An 18,497-nucleotide genomic window follows, 5' to 3' on the forward strand; every position below is an offset into this window, starting at 1 on the left:
TATATCCCGGCGGCGCGCGTGTATGGCGTTTAGGAGTCATGTGACCGCGAGAGGACGCAGTGGTGCAGCGGGACTCAACGCCGCGAAACACGCCCCCCTCCACACACACACACACACACACACACACACACACACACACACACACACACACACACACACACACACACACACACACACAAAGCGATTTGTTGATGATTTAAGTGTAATCTATTACACTATCACCCGCGCATGCGCACTTACCCCACCCCCGCTTACTTCCAACCTGCCATTGACTGCACTATATAATAAAATGTTTATAAACAGCATATAGGAGACATGTCCCGCGGGTGTTCAATTAGGACAGGCCCCGCCCCCCGCCCTATTGGGCCGAGATGACACCCACCCAGGACCCCTCCTTTAAGTTGCGTCGCGCCACAGCTGTCTGCTCTCATTGAGCCGCCCGGCGCCATCCTGAAAGAATGCCTTCAGTGTGAGGGGAGAGAGAGGGAAATTAGAGAGAAGAGAGAGAGAGAGAGAGAGAGAGAGCTAACCTGTTGACTGCCCCCTCCACACCCCCCACGCCCCCCCTCTCACGTCCTCCAGCCCCAAACAAGAACGACTTTTCCCGCGGAGTTGAGATCTTCTTCTTCTTCTTCTTCCTGCCCTCCATGTTGGACCTACTCTTCCCTCCTCCTCCCCCTGTCAGGCGGGCTGCGTGTTCCGGCAGACGTCCGTCGAACCGGGCCGCGACTAACGCCTAACGCGTCGCGGGTGCACGCGTGTGTGTGTGTGTGTGTGTGTTCGGTGTCACGCGTGTGCGTGTGTCAGCGCGGTGACTTGTTGGATTTTAACCTGCGAGACAAAGAAAAGGGATTTGTGACGTCCGGTCCGTTTCCTTTCTTTTCCTTCCCCGCATGAACGTGGAAGAGCTGAGAATGGAAGTAAGCGCGGACCAGCCGCGCTGGATGAGCCCGCACCCGGCGGTGCTGAACGAGCAGCATCCCGGCTCTCATCACCCGGGCCTGGGCCACTCGTGGGACCCCACGCAGTACCCGCTGGCGGAGGATGTGGATGTACTCTTTAATATCGACGGGCAGGGCAACCACGTCTCGCCGTACTACGGCAACTCCGTGCGGGCCGTGCAGCGGTATCCCCCCCCTCCGCATAGTAAGTCATTTTATATTCCATATTTGTTCGATTTTCATTAAAAAAGGCATTTTTTTTTCTTTTTTTTGATGTAAATATGTAAGAGTTTCAAAATAAAAGCCCGGCTGTAAGTCAATTATTTTATAATCCATATTTGTTCGATTTTCATTTAAAAAAAGGCAATTTTAAAAAAATATTTTTGATGTAAATATGTAAGAGTTTCAAAATAAAAGGCCATCTTTTTCATTTTTTATATGTAAATATGTAAGAGTTTCAAAAATAAAAGCCCGGCTGTAAGTCAATTATGTTATGATCCATGTTTGTTCAATTTTAATAAAAAAAAAAAAAAAAAAAAAAAAAGGCAATTTTTTTTCATTTTTTTGATGTAAATATATAAGAGTTTCAAAATAAAAGCCCGGCTGTAAGTCAATTATTTTATAATCCATATTTGTTCGATTTTCATTTTAAAAAAGGCATTTTTTTCCTTCCATTTTTTGATGGAAATATGTAAGAGTTTCAAAATAAAAGGCCATCTTTTTCATTTTTTATATGTAAATATGTAAGAGTTTCAAAAATAAAAGAGTCAATTATTTTATAATCCATATTTGTTCAATTTTCATTTAAAAAAAAAAAAAGGCAATTTTTTTTCATTTTTTTTTATGTAAATATGTAAGAGTTTCAAAATAAAAGCCCGGCTGTAAGTCAATTATTTTATAATCCATACTTGTTCGATTTTCATTTAAAAAAAGGCAATTTTTAAAAAATATTTTTGATGTAAATATGTAAGAGTTTCAAAATAAAAGGCCATGTTTTTCATTTTTTTATATGTAAATATGTAAGAGTTTCAAAAATAAAAGAGTCAATTATTTTATAATCCATATTTGTTCAATTTACATTTAAAAAAAAGGCATTCTTTTTCATTTTTTTGATGTAAATATGTAAAAGTTTCTAAATAAAAGCCCGGCTGTAAGTCAATTATTTTATAATCCATATTTGTTCGATTTTCATTTAAAAAAAGGCCTTTTTTTTTTCATTTTTTGATGGAAATATGTAAGAGTGTCAAAATAAAAGCCCGACTGTAAGTCAATTATTTTATAATCCATATTTGTTCGATTTTAATTTGTTTTTTAAATGGCCATTTTTTTTCATTTTTTGGATGTAAATATGTAAGAGTTTCAAAATAAAAGCCCGGCTGTGTCCGCAGGTAGCCAGGTGTGCCGGCCCTCCCTGCTCCACGGCTCCCTGCCCTGGCTGGAGGGCAGCAAGGGCATCTCCCCGCACCACAGCGCGTCCCCGTGGAACCTGAGCCCCTTCCCCAAGAACCCGCTGCACCACGGCTCCCCCGCCGGCCTGTCCGTCTACCCGCCGGCGTCGTCGTCGTCCACCGGACACTCCAGCCCGCATCTCTTCACCTTCCCCCCGACCCCGCCCAAAGACGTGTCCCCGGACCCGGGCCTCTCCGCGCCGGGCGCGGGCGGCCCCGGGGGGCGGCAGGAGGACAAGGACTGCATCAAGTACCAGGTGACCCTGGCCGAGAGCATGAAGCTGGAGTCCGCTCACAGCAGGAGCATGGCGGCCATGGGGCCCGGCTCGTCCTCGGCCCACCACCCCATCGCCACATACCCACAATATGTCCCCGATTACGGGCCAGGCCTCTTCCCACCAAGTAGCCTGATAGGTGGGTCCTCTTCTAGTTATGGTTCCAAAACAAGACCAAAAACAAGGTCCTGTTCAGGTAGGCGTGCGCTTTACTCCATTTCTGCTTTTTAATACACCTCACATTTCACCTAACAATGTTTATTAATATTCAAAATGCCATTGTAATAATACATGGCATTGTATAAAAAAAGCAGATTATTGCACTATTGCATTTGATTAAAAATAGCACATTATTGCACTATATTATATTGCATTTGATTAAAAATGGCACAATATTGGACGATATTATATTGCATTTGATTAAAAATAGCACATTTTTGCACTATAGTGCATTTTATTAAAAATAGCACATTATTGCTCTAGATTATATTGCATTGTATTAAAAATAGCACATTATTGCACTGTATTATATTGCATTTGATTAAAAATAGCACAATATTGGACGATATCATATTGCATTTTATTAAAAATAACACATTATTGCTCGATAGTGCATTTTATTAAAAATAGCACATTATTGCACTAAATTATATTGCATTGTATTAAAAAATGGCACATTATGGCACTATATTGTATAGCATTTTATTATAAATAGCACAATATTGGACGATATTATATTGCATTTTATTAAAAATAGCACAATATTGCATTTGATTAAAAATATCACATTATTGCACTAGAGTGCATTTTATTAAACATAGCACATTATTGTACTGTATTGTATAGCATTTTATTAAAAAATAGCACATTATTACACTATATTATATAGCATTTGATTAAAAATAGCACAATATTGCGCGATATTATATTACATTTGATTAAAAATAGCACATTATTGCAGTAGAGTGCATTTTATAAAAAATAACATATTATTGCACTATATTATATTGCATTTTATTAAAAAATAGCACATTATTGCACTATATTATATTGCATTTTAATAAAAAAAGCACATTATTACACTATATTATATTGCATTTTATTAAAAAATAGCACATTATTGAACTATATTATATTGCGTTTTATTAAAAAGCACATTATTGCACTATATTATATTGCATTTTATGAAAAAATAGCCTATTATTGCACTGTTATATTGCATTTTAATAACATAGTACATTATAGCACTATATTATATAGCATTTTATTAAAAACAATAGCACATTATTGCACTATATTAAATTGCGTTTTATTAAAGATAGCACAATATTGCACGACATTATATAATAAATATGTCAAAGCTGCAAAAGGGCGTGTATATATATGAGCAATAATCTCATTACTGTCACACCAGTGCGCGCCTCTTCTGCTTTTGTTTAGTCCGTGAAGACATTCAGTTAGCTTCTTCTTCTTTCTTTTTTTTCTTTAAATCATAATCACCTTCAAGGTTTTTTTTTTATGAGCAGATTAATATCTGCTGCTCATTCCCGTTCATGGTGAGGATTAGATCTCATCTGGATGATTATTTCCATTTTAATAGGAGGATGATGTGCCATTTAAACACAATTAATACAAACGTGCGTGTGTGCGTAAAGGAGCGCACATACAAAAAAAACAAAAAACAAAAAAAACACGTGAACGCCTCTTAAATAAAAATAAAAATACATTTCTGCTGAAAAAAGGACCTTATAATGATTAAACCATGCATGTGTTATACTGCTGTTCCTGCATGTTTTATTACACATAAAATAATATTTATAGAAGTCTGTGTTTTTTTTATTTTTATTTATTTATTTGGCTTCTTCCTTGTGTGTTCTGTGCATGCGCGCCCCCCCTCACCCCCCTTCCCCCCCCACCCACCCCGCAGAGGGCAGGGAGTGCGTGAACTGCGGGGCCACGTCGACCCCGCTGTGGCGGCGGGACGGTACGGGCCACTATCTGTGTAACGCCTGCGGACTGTACCACAAGATGAACGGCCAGAACCGGCCCCTCATCAAGCCCAAGCGGCGGCTGGTACGTGAACGCGCCACGCTTGTCTCTTGATGACATGTGCGTCTCTCTCTCTGTGTTTCCCTCTCCAGGAAGAAGTAGGCCTATTAGCTGCAGGAAATTGACTCGACAAGTGCAGGTCTCTGCTTTCAGATACTATGACAGAAACTGCACTGTTTATGACTTTTATTACTACTTGTCTATAGTCTGTGCAGTCAGATCCTTTACTTAGTCCAGGGGTGCCCACACTGTCTCTGTAAGGGATCTACCTCATTCATATATATATCATTTAATACCATTTATTGACAAAACAACAAGTTAAATGTGTTTAATGATAATACAAGCATGTTTAACATTCCTTCCAAGAATATAAGTTGGTATGATTGTGATGACTTGCATTGATTGGAATCAGACAGTTAGTGATGATAACCTCCACTTTCAAAAAAAAAAAAGTCCTCTTTTCTGTCCAATACCACATGAAAATGGTAGCTTTTTGTTTGTCCAGCTTCCGTACTCATTTTTTATTCACTTGAAATACATAATACTTTCTGAGACTCTTATTTTGTTAGCGCGGGCAGGACGGAGCAGGGCTTTTATTGTGAAGACAAGAACTGTGCGGTCGGTCTTTGTAGAGTTTTGACGGGAGTCTGTCGAAATGAAAATTGTTTCCCGCCTTCCCGTCGGTCGTTTTTTCTTAATATTAACACAAGACCCTCGGGTGCAGTGAATGTCAATCAAGTGACGAAAAAGACGTCTTAGTGAAGATTGATGATCGCACATTTTTAGGACTATTTTCTTAATGCCTGGCTGGGGATGGTTTATGGAGTCTTATTTGTCCAGCTTCCATACTCCTTTTTATACACTTTACAAAAAAATACTTTGGCGGCAAACTCTGTAGCTTATTTTGTTAGCGCAGGAAGGACGAAGCAGGGCTTTTATTGTGAAGGCAGGGACTGTGCGATCGGTCTTTATAGAGTTTTGACGGGAGTCTGTCGGAAAAAAATGGTTCTCACCTCCCTGTCGGTCGTTTTTTATTAATAATGAGCTCACAAGACCCTGAATGTCAATCAAGTGACAAAAAGGATGTCTTAGTGAAGATTAATGATCGCAAATTTTTAGGTCTATTTTTTTTATGTCCTATCTGGCAGTCGACTGACTCACTCTAGGGTTTTTGTCATCTTATTTGTCCAGCTTCCATACTCCTTTTTATTCACTTTATAAAAAATACATTGGCGGCAAACTCTGTAGCTTATTTTGTTAGCGCAGGAAGGACGAAGCAGGGCTTTTATTGTGAAGGCAGGAACTGTGCGGTCGGTCTTTATAGAGTTTTGACGAAATAAAAAGTGTTTCTCGCCTTCCTGTCGGTCGTTTTTTCTTAATAATGATCTCACAAGACCTTTGGGTGTCGTGAAAATCAATCAAGTGACAAAAAATAAGTCTTAGTAAAGATTGATGATCGCTAATTTTTATGACTATTTTTTTAATACCCTAACTGGCACACCTTAGAGTTTTTGCCATCTTATTTGTCCAGCTTCCATACTCCTTTTTTATACACTTGACAAGAAATACACTGCGTGCGTCGGCTCTTATTTTGTTAGCGAAGGCAGGACGAAGCAGGGCTTTTATTGTGAAGACCGGGACTGTGCGGCCGGTCTTTGTTTCAACGTTGTATTTGTGTTGTAGAATATTGGATGGGAAATGACCAAATTTCAATGGTAAATCAACGTCAGAACCCAACATTGATTAAACGACGTCAAAAACTATGTTGTTTCAATGTTGTATTTACGTTAGGAAATAACCAAAATTCAATGGTAAATCAACGTCAGAACCCAACATTGACTAAACGTCAAAAAGTATGTTGTTTCAACGTTGTATTTGTGTTGGGAAATGACCAAATTTCAATGGTTAAATCAACGTCACAGTAGTTGATGATAACTTCCACTTTTTCCAAAAAAAAAGTCCTCCTTTCTGTCCAATACCACATGAAAGTGGTAGCTTTTTGTTTTGTCCAGCTTCCATACTCCTTTTTTTATGCACTTGACATGAAACACATTGGCGGCAAACGCTAGTTTTAAAAGTTTCTTATTTTGTTAGCGCAGTTAGGACGAAGCAGGGCTTTTATTGTGAAGACATTAACTGTTCGATCGGCCTTTATAGAGTTTTGACGAGAGTCTGATGGAATAAAAAGTGTTTCTCGCCTTCCTGTCGGTCGTTTTTTTCTTAATAGTGAGCTCACAAGACCCTGAATGTCAATCAAGTGACAAAAAGGACGTCTTAGTGAAGATTGATGATCACAAATTTTTAGGACTATTTTCTTAATGCCTGGCTGGGGATGGTTTATGGAGTCTTATTTGTCCAGCTTCCATACTCCTTTTTATACACTTTATAAAAAACACATTGGCGGAAAACTCCGTAGCTTATTTTGTTAGCACAGGAAGAACAAAGCAGGGCTTTTATTGTGAAGACATTAACTGTGCGGTCGGTCTTTATAGAGTTTTGACGGGAGTCTGTCAACAAAAAAAAAGGTTCTCGCCTTCCTGTCGGTCGTTTTTTCTTAATAATGAGCTCACAAGACCCTCGGGTGCCGTGAAAATCAATCAAGTGACAAGAAATAAGTCTTAGTAAAGATTGATGATCGCTAATTTTTATGACTATTTTTTTAATACCCTAACTGGCACAACTTAGGGTTTTTGCCATCTTATTTGTCCAGCTTCCATACTCCTTTTTATACACTTTACAAGAAATACTTCGGCGGCAAACTCTGTATCTTATTTTGTTAGCGCAGGAAGGACGAAGCAGGGCTTTTATTGTGAAGACATTAACTGTGCGGTCGGTCTTTATAGAGTTTTGACGAAATAAAACGTTTTTCTCGCCTTCCTGTCGGTCGTTTTTTCTTAATAATGAGCTCACAAAACCCTCGGGTGCCGTGAAAATCAATCAAGGGACAAGAAATAAGTCTTAGTAAAGATTGATGATTGCTAATTTTTATGTCAATTTTTTTAATACCCTAACTGACACACCTTAGGGTTTTTACCATCTTATTTGTCCAGCTTCCATACTCCTTTCTATACACTTTATAAAAAATACTTTGGCGGCAAACTCTGTAGCTTATTTTGTTAGCGCAGGAAGGACGAAGCAGGGCTTTTATTGTGAAGACATTAACTGTGCGATCGGTCTTTATAGAGTTTTGACGAAATAAAAAGTGTTTCTCGCCTTCCAGTCGGTCGTTTTTTCTTAATAATGAGCTCACAAGACCCTCGGGTGCCGTGAAAATCAATCAAGTGACAAGAAATAAGTCTTAGTAAAGATTGATGATCGCTAATTTTTATGACTATTTTTTTAATACCCTAACAGGCACAACTTAAGGTTTTTGCCATCTTATTTGTCCAGCTTCCATTCTCCTTTTTATACACTTTATAAAAAATACTTTGGTGGCAAACGCCGTAGTGTGCTAGTTTGCAAGCGCCGGCTTTCTGAGACTCTTATTTTGTTAGCACGGGCAGGACGAAGCAGGGCTTTTTTTGTGAAGACAGGGACCGTGCGGTCAGTCTTTATAGAGTTTTGATGAGAGTCTGTTGGAAAAAAAAAAATAAAAAAAAATAAAAAGTGTTTCTCGCCTTCCTGTCGGTCGTTTTTTCTTAATAATGAGCTCACAGGACCCTGAATGTCAATCAAGTGACAAAAAAGACGTCTTAGTAAAGATTGATGATCGCTAATTTTTATGACTATTTTTTTAATACCCTAACTGGCACACCTTAGAGTTTTTGCCATCTTATTTGTCCAGCTTCCATACTCCTTTTTTATACACTTGACAAGAAATACATTGCGTGCGCCGGCTTTCCGTGACTCTTATTTTGTTAGCGCGGGCAGGACGAGGCAGGGCTTTTATTGTGAAGACAGGGACTGTGCGGTCAGTCTTTAGAGTTTTGACAAGGGTCTGTCAAAATAAAAAATGTTTCTCGCCTTCCTGTCGGTCGTTTTTTCTTAATAATGAGCTCACAAGACCCGCGGGTGCAGTGAATGTCAATCAAGTGACAAAAAAAACGTCTTAGTGAAGATTGATGATCGCAAATTGTTAGGACTATTTTCTTAATGCCTGGCTGGGGATGGACTGACACTCTCCGGTTTATGGAGTCTTATTTGTCCAGCTTCCATACTCCTTTTTATACACTTTACAAAAAATACTTTGGCGGCAAACTCTGTAGTTTATTTTGTTAGCGCAGGAAGGACGAAGCAGGGCTTTTATTGTGAAGACAGGGACTGTGCGATCGGTCTCTATAGAGTTTTGACAGGAGTCTGTTGGAATAAAAAGTGTTTCTCGCCTTCCTGTCGGTCGTTTTTTCTTAATAATGATCTCACAAGACCCCGAATGTCAATAAAGTGACAAAAAAGACATCTTAGTGAAGATTAATGATCGCCAATTTTTAGGTCTATTTTTTTTATGTCCTAACTGGCAGTCGACTGACACACTCTAGGGTTTTTGCCATCTTGTTTGTCCAGCTTCCATACTCCTTTTTATACACTTTATAAAAAATAGTTTGGCGGCAAACTCTGTAGCTTATTTTGTTAGCGCAGGAAGGACGAAGCAGGGCTTTTATTGTGAAGACATTAACTGTGCAATCGGTCTTTATAGAGTTTTGACGAAATAAAAAGTGTTTCTCGCCTTCCTGTCGGTCGTTTTTACTTAATAATGAGCTCACAAGACCCTCGGGTGCCGTGGAAATCAATCAAGTGACAAGAAATAAGTCTTAGTAAAGATTGATGATCGCTAATTTTTATGACTATTTTTTTAATACCCTGACTGGCACACCTCAGGGTTTTTGCCATTTCATTTGTCCAGCTTCCATACTCCTTTTTACTGACAAGAAATACATTGCGTGCGCCGGCTTTCTGAGACTCTTATTTTGTTAGCGCGGGCAGGACGCAGCAGGGCTTTTATTGTGAAGACATGGACTATGCGGTCAGTCTTTAGAGTTTTGACAAGGGTCTGTCAAAATAAAAAATGTTTCTCGCCTTCCTGTCGGTCGTTTTTTCTTAATAATGAGCTCACAAGACCCGCGGGTGCCGTGAAAATCAATCAAGTGACAAGAAATAAGTCTTAGTAAAGATTGATGATCGCTAATTTTTATGACTATTTTTTTAATACCCTGACTGGCACACCTCAGGGTTTTTGCCATTTCATTTGTCCAGCTTCCATACTCCTTTTTACTGACAAGAAATACATTGCGTGCGCCGGCTTTCTGAGACTCTTATTTTGTTAGCGCGGGCAGGACGCAGCAGGGCTTTTATTGTGAAGACATGGACTATGCGGTCAGTCTTTAGAGTTTTGACAAGGGTCTGTCAAAATAAAAAATGTTTCTCGCCTTCCTGTCGGTCGTTTTTTCTTAATAATGAGCTCACAAGACCCGCGGGTGCAGTGAATGTCAATCAAGTGACAAAAAGGACGTCTTAGTGAAGATTGATGATCGCAAATTGTTAGGACTATTTTCTTAATGCCTGGCTGGGGATGGACTGACACTCTCCGGTTTATGGAGTCTTATTTGTCCAGCTTCCATACTTCTTTTTATACACTTTACAAAAAATACTTTGGCGGCAAACTCTGTAGCTTATTTTGTTAGCGCAGGAAGGACGAAGCAGGGCTTTTATTGTGAAGACAGGGACTGTGCGATCGGTCTTTATAGAGTTTTGACAGGAGTCTGTCGGGAAAAAAATGGTTCTCGCCTTCCTGTCGGTCGTTTTTTCTTAATAATGAGCTCACAAGACCCTAGGGTGCCGTGAAAATCAATCAAGTGACAAAAAATAAGTCTTCGTAAAGATTGATGATCGCTAATTTTTATGTGTATTTTTTTAATACCCTAACTGACACACCTTAGGGGTTTTTGCCATCTTATTTGTCCAGCTTCCATACTCCTTTTTTATACATTTGACAAGAAATACATTGCGTACGCTGGCTTTCCGTGACTCTTATTTTGTTAGCGCGGGCAGGACAAGGCAGGGCTTTTATTGTGAAGACAGGGACTGTGCGGTCAGTCTTTATAGAGTTTTGACGGGAGTCTGTCGGAATAAAAAGTGTTTCTCGCCTTTCTGTCGGTCGTTTTTTCTTAATAATGAGCTCACAAGACCCTGAATGTCAATCAAGTGACAAAAAAGACGTCTGAGTGAAGATTGATGATCGCAAGTTTTTAGGTTTATTTTTTTAATACCCTAACTGACACACTCTAGGGTTTTTGCCATCTTATTTGTCCAGCTTCCATACTCCTTTTTATATACTTTATAAAAAATACTTTGGCGGCAAACTCCGTAGCTTATTTTGTTAACACAGGAAGGACGAAGCAGGGCTTTTATTGTGAAGACAGGAACCGTGCGGTTGGTCTCTAGTTTTGAGGAGAGTCTGTTGAAATTAAAAGCGTTTCTCGCCTTCCTGTCGGTCGTTTTTTCTTAATAATGAGCTCACAAGACCCTCGGGTGCCGTGAATGTCAATCAATTGACAAAAAATAAGTCTTTGTAAAGATTGCTGATCGCAAATTTTTTTAATGCCTGGCTGGCGATGGACTGACACTCTCCGGTTTTTGCCATCTTATTAGTCCAGCTTCCATACTCCTTTTTATACACTTCATAAAAAATACTTTGGCGGCAAACTCTGTAGGTTATTTTGTTAATACAGGCAGGACGAAGCAGGGCTTTTATTGTGAAGGCAGGAATTGTGTGGTCAGTCTTTATAGAGTTTTGACGGGAGTCTGTTGCTATAAAAAGTGTTTCTCTCCTTCCTGTCGGTCGTTTTTTCTTAATAATGAGCTCACAAGACCCTGAATGTCAATCAAGTGACAAAAAGGACGTCTTAGTGCAGATTGATGATCGCAAATTTATAGGACTATTTTCTTAATGCCTGCGGTTTTTGCCATCTTATTTGTCCAGCTTCCATATTTTTATACACTATACAAGAAACACATTTGCGGCAAACGCCCGTAGCGTGCTACCTTGCGCGGGCCGGCTTTCTGAGACTCTTATTTTGTTAGCGCAGGCAGGACGTAGCAGGGCTTTTATTGTGAAGACAGGAACTGTGCGGTCAGTCTTTAGTTTTGACGAGAGTCTGTTGACATAAAAAGTGTTTCTCTACGAACAATGGGAGACCGGGCTTTCTGCTCCGCCGCTCCCAGTCTGTGGAACGCTCTCCCTGACCACCTGAGGGCACCACAGACCGTGGATGCTTTTAAAACAGGCTTAAAAACCCTTCTTTTTTTTAAAAAGCCTTTTTTTTTTAGATATATGCATACTAGTTTTAGCTATTTGGCCATACTTGCCAACCCTCCCGAATTTTCCGGGAGACTCCCGAAATTCAGTGCCTCTCCCGAAAACCTCCCGGGACAAATATTCTCCCGAAAATCTCCCGATTTTCAGCTGGAGCTGGAGGCCACGCCCCCTCCAGCTCCATGAGGACCTGAGTGAGGACCGCCTTTTTTCATGACGGGAGGACAACAGGGTGACAAGAACTAAATCATCCAGACTAGAGACAAATTGTATTATTATGTTTATCTTACCTAAAAATAAATATATTTATTAATTTAAAAAAAAATACTAAATACATTTTTACTATATTTTGCTAAAAACATCAAAATTAATTGTATTTTTATTTGTATTTTTTCTGACTCCTTATTACATCTGGCCATAGAATTATACATTAAAATAAACATATTTGAAATAATCAATTTTAAATTATCATAATAATTCATTTAAAATGACCATATTTAGTTATTAAAATAATTGATTGTTTATCAACAACTTTAGTATTTTATTCATTACATTTTGAAGCTCTCAGAAGCCAAGTTATGTTATATTCCTTAAGATTTATTTATGCAAGTTTGAAGTATCAATTATCTAAACACAGTTTTGTTTGCATATTTTCAGGATGTATATATATATATATATATATATATATATATATATATATATATATATATATATATATATCTATACATCTATACATCTATATATATATATATATATATATATATATATATATATATATATATATATATATATATATATATATATATAGATATATATATATATATATATATATATATATATATATATATATATATATATATATGTATTAAATACTTGACTTGGTGAATTCTAGCTGTCAATATACTCCTCCCCTCTTAACCACGCCCCCAACCACGCCCCGCCCTACCCCTGACCACGCCCCCCACCTCCCGAAATCGGAGGTCTCAAGGTTGGCAAGTATGTATTTGGCTGTTCTAGTTCTTACTTTTATTTATTTTTTATTATCTTTTTATTTTTTTTATTTTTTTTATACACTGTAGCACTTTGAGGTTGTTTACTCAATGTGCTTTTTACAAATAAAATATATTATTATTATTATTATTATTCTCGCCTTCCTGTCGGTCGTTTTTTCTTAATAATAATAATTAATAGCCGGCATCATCTCACAATGTCAATCTTAGTGATGTCATGGTGAAGATTGATGATTGCAAATTTTTAGGTCTATTTTTTTTAATTTGGCTGGCATTAAAAAACGACGTAATGGGCACCCCTGATTTAGAGGCTTCGTTAGAAACGGGGAGGTTGTGAGGGGAGGGTGAGTCTCTTATAGAGCTGCAACACCACCCCCCCCAAAAAAAAAAATACAAAAAATGTCAGGGTGGCAGACTTCCCAGGAAAAGGCTGCCGGAAGTGAGATAGGAGTCCCGACAGCGCTTAAAAGCTGCTAAAAGTGGACTCTCTTTTCTTGGAATAAAAGTATCTGCTGGAATATTCCGAGCACGCGTGGAGGTGTTTATAATTGGAAAGATAATCAACGGCGGCGTGCCCTTCACGCTCACCTGCCTATTGATTTTTTTATTTTTTTTTGAAAGAGATTAGAACATCAATGTCAAGCATCCAGGCAGTAAAATCCATCAGCACTTCCACTGGAAGCTCGGCTGCAGCCGCCTGGAGCCAAGCAAAAAAAACCAAAAAAAACCCACCCCTCTCGCTTTAATTAGCCAGCTCTTTATTAGCCTCCCCCAAAAAGCCAGGGAACGCCTTCCCGCGTCCAAATCCGTGCACCTGACTTGTCAAGGTGGCGCTGCAGAGACTTTATTTGGAGAGGACGCTTTAATCAGATTTAATGGCTCGCTCTTTTATGTCTGAAATGTTTATTCTGCCTGCTGCTATTTTTAGCTCTGCCGCTCTCTTCCCCTCCTGCTCTCGTGTGTGTATCGCTGGAAAGAAAACAAATTGTAAATTCACAGGAAAATTTCCCCGCTAATTTTCACTCTTCCAGTCATTTCCTGTGAAGTAACCGTCACTTGTACACGTGTTGAGTGGCTGTGCTATGTGGCGCCTGTTTGTGTCCGCGTACTCGCCGTGTGACGCTCCGTTTCCTGTGTGCAGTCGGCGGCCCGCCGCGCTGGAACGTCGTGCGCCAACTGCCAGACGACCACCACCACGCTGTGGAGGCGGAACGCCAACGGCGACCCCGTGTGCAACGCCTGCGGCCTCTACTTCAAGCTGCACAATGTAAGTTAACACACTGCAACACCACCTGGTCGCCATGGAAACCATCCTGCGACACTTGTCATCATGGACACAATCTTACGACCCTTGTTACCATGGAAACGATCCTTCGACATTTGTTACCATAGACACAATCTTACCACACTTGTTACCATAGACACAATCTTACGACACTTGTCACCATAGACACAATCTTACGACACTTGTCACCATAGACACAATCTTACGACACTTGTTACCATAGACACAATCTTACGACACTTGTCACCATAGACACAATCTTACGACACTTGTTACCATAGACACAATCTTACGACACTTGTTGCCATAGACACAATCTTACCACACTTGTTACCATGGAAACGATCCTTCGACACTTGTTACCATAGACACAATCTTACGACACTTGTTACCATAGACACAATCTTACAACACTTGTTACCATGGAAACGATCCTTCGACACTTGTTACCATAGACACACTCTTACGACACTTGTCACCATAGACACAATCTTACGACACTTGTCACCATAAACACAATCTTATGACACTTGTTACCATGGAAACGATCCTTCGACACTTGTTACCATAGACACAATCTTACAACACTTGTCACCATAGACACAATCGTACGACACTTGTTACCACAGACACAATCTTACGACACTTGTTACCATAGACACAATCTTACGACACTTGTTACCATAGACACAATCTTACGACACTTGTTACCATGGAAACGATCCTTCGACACTTGTTACCATAGACACAATCTTACGACACTTGTTATCATAGACACAATCTTACGACGCTTGTTACCATAGACACTATTTTACGACACTTGTTACCATGGAAACGATCCTTCGACATTTGTTACCATAGACACAATCTTACGACACTTGTTACCATGGAAACGATCCTTCGACACTTGTTACCATAGACACAATCTTACGACACTTGTTACCATAGACACAATCTTACGACACTTGTCACCATAGACACAATCTTACGACACTTGTTACCATAGACACAATCTTACGACACTTGTTACCATAGACACAATCTTACCACACTTGTTACCATGGAAACGATCCTTCGACACTTGTTACCATAGACACAATCTTACGACACTTGTCACCATAGACACAATCTTACGACACTTGTTACCATAGACACAATCTTACGACACTTGTTGCCATAGACACAATCTTACGACACTTGTTACCATAGACACAATCTTACGACACTTGTCACCATAGACACAATCTTACGACACTTGTTACCATAGACACAATCTTACGACACTTGTTACCATAGACACAATCTTACGACACTTGTTACCATGGAAACGATCCTTCGACACTTGTTACCATAGACACAATCTTACGACACTTGTTATCATAGACACAATCTTACGACGCTTGTTACCATAGACACTATTTTACGACACTTGTTACCATGGAAACGATCCTTCGACATTTGTTACCATAGACACAATCTTACGACACTTGTTACCATGGAAACGATCCTTCGACACTTGTTACCATAGACACAATCTTACGACACTTGTTACCATAGACACAATCTTACGACACTTGTTGCCATAGACACAATCTTACCACACTTGTTACCATGGAAACGATCCTTCGACACTTGTTACCATAGACACAATCTTACGACACTTGTTACCATAGACACAATCTTACAACACTTGTCACCATAGACACAATCTTACGACACTTGTCACCATAGACACAATCTTACGACACTTGTTACCATAGACACAATCTTACGACACTTGTTACCATAGACACAATCTTACGACACTTGTTACCATAGACACAATCTTACGACACTTGTCACCATAGACACAATCTTACGACACTTGTCACCATAGACACAATCTTACGACACTTGTTACCATAGACACAATCTTACGACACTTGTTGCCATAGACACAATCTTACCACACTTGTTACCATGGAAACGATCCTTCGACACTTGTTACCATAGACACAATCTTACGACACTTGTTACCATAGACACAATCTTACAACACTTGTTACCATGGAAACGATCCTTCGACACTTGTTACCATAGACACAATCTTACGACACTTGTCACCATAGACACAATCTTACGACACTTGTCACCATAAACACAATCTTATGACACTTGTTACCATGGAAACGATCCTTCGACACTTGTTACCATAGACACAATCTTACGACACTTGTTACCATAGACACAATCTTACGACACTTGTTGCCATAGACACAATCTTACGACACTTGTCACCATAGACACAATCTTACGACACTTGTTACCATAGACACAATCTTACGACATTTGTTACCATAGACACAATCTTACCACACTTGTTACCATGGAAACGATCCTTCGACATTTGTTACCATAGACACAATCTTACGACACTTGTTACCATGGAAACGATCCTTCGACACTTGTTGCCATAGACACAATCTTACGACACTTGTTACCATAGACACAATCTTACGACACTTGTTACCATGGAAACGATCCTTCTACACTTGTTACCATTGACACAATCTTACGACACTTGTTATCATAGACACAATCTTACGACACTTGTTACCATAGACACAATCTTACGACACTTGTTACCATAGACACCATCTTACCACACTTGTTACCATGTAAACGATCCTTCGACATTTGTTACCATAGACACAATCTTACGACACTTGTCACCATAGACACGATCCTATGACACTTGTTACCATAGACACAATCTTACGACACTTGTTACCATGGAAACGATCCTTCGACACTTGTTACCATAGACACAATCTTACGACACTTGTTACCATAGACACAATCTTACGACACTTGTCACCATTGACACAATCTTACGACACTTGTTACCGTAAACACAATCTTACGACACTTGTTACCATGGAAACGATCCTTCGACACTTGTTACCATAGACACAATCTTACGACACTTGTTACCATAGACACAATCTTACGGCACTTGTCACCATTGACACAATCTTACGACACTTGTTACCATAGACACAATCTTACGACACTTGTTACCATAGACACAATCTTACGACACTTGTTACCATAGACACAATCTTACGACACTTTTTACCATAGACACAATCTTACGACATTTGTCACCATAGACACAATCTTACGACACTTGTTACCATGGACACAATCTTACGACACTTGTTACCATGGAAACGATCCTTCGACACTCGTAGACACAATCTTACGACACTTGTCACCATAGACACAATCTTACCACACTTGTTACCATAGACACAATCTTACAACACTTGTTACCATGGAAACGATCCTTCGACACTTGTTACCATAGACACAATCTTACGACACTTGTCACCATAGACACAATCTTACGACACTTGTCACCATAAACACAATCTTATGACACTTGTTACCATGGAAACGATCCTTCGACACTTGTTACCATAGACACAATCGTACGACACTTGTTACCACAGACACAATCTTACGACACTTGTTACCATAGACACAATCTTACGACACTTGTTACCATAGACACAATCTTACGACGCTTGTTACCATAGACACTATTTTACGACACTTGTTGCCATGGAAACGATCCTTTGACATTTGTTACCATAGACACAATCTTACGACACTTGTTACCATGGAAACGATCCTTCGACACTTGTTACCATAGACACAATCTTACCACACTTGTTTCCATGGAAATGATCTTTCGACATTTGTTACCATAGACACAATCTTACGACACTTGTTACCATTGACACAATCTTACGACACTTGTCACCATAGACACAATCTTACGACATTTGTTACCATAGACACAATCTTACCACACTTGTTACCATGGAAACGATTCTTCGACATTTGTTGCCATAGACACAATCTTACGACACTTGTCACCATTGACACAATCTTACGACACTTGTTACCATAGACACAATCTTACGACACTTGTCACCATAGACACAATCTTACGACACTTGTTACCATAGACACAATCTTACTACACTTGTTACCATGGAAACGATCCTTCGACATTTGTTGCCATAGACACAATCTTACGACACTTGTCACCATTGACACAATCTTACAACACTTGTCACCATAGACACAATCCTACGACACTTGTTACCATAGACACAATCTTACAACACTTGTTACCATAGACACAATCTTACGACACTTGTTACCATAGAAACGATCCTACGACACTTGT

The 18,497-nt window shown here is 39.4% G+C and overlaps 1 protein-coding gene across 4 annotated transcripts in view; it reads left to right on the forward strand.

Moving 5' to 3' along the window:
- The first annotated feature begins 461 nt into the window (after positions 1-461).
- The window catches only part of gata3 (GATA binding protein 3), a 22,780-nt gene continuing 4,744 nt past the window's right edge, over positions 462-18,497 (forward strand). Inside the window, exons 1-4 of one of the 4 annotated variants that reach the window (XM_061961294.2) lie at positions 462-1,146; positions 2,330-2,860; positions 4,592-4,737; positions 14,114-14,239. In XM_061961294.2, the coding sequence (XP_061817278.1) occupies positions 894-1,146; positions 2,330-2,860; positions 4,592-4,737; positions 14,114-14,239 (1,056 nt within the window). In that variant the 5' untranslated portion in view covers positions 462-893. Of the gene's footprint in view, positions 1,147-2,329; positions 2,861-4,591; positions 4,738-4,805; positions 4,853-14,113; positions 14,240-18,497 lie in introns of all 4 variants that reach the window. The other 3 variants (XM_061961293.2, XM_061961292.2, XM_061961291.2) reach the window with 3 other exon arrangements.

Source organism: Nerophis lumbriciformis, linkage group LG05 (assembly GCF_033978685.3).
Source record: "Nerophis lumbriciformis linkage group LG05, RoL_Nlum_v2.1, whole genome shotgun sequence".
NCBI classification, from domain to species: domain Eukaryota; kingdom Metazoa; phylum Chordata; class Actinopteri; order Syngnathiformes; family Syngnathidae; genus Nerophis; species Nerophis lumbriciformis.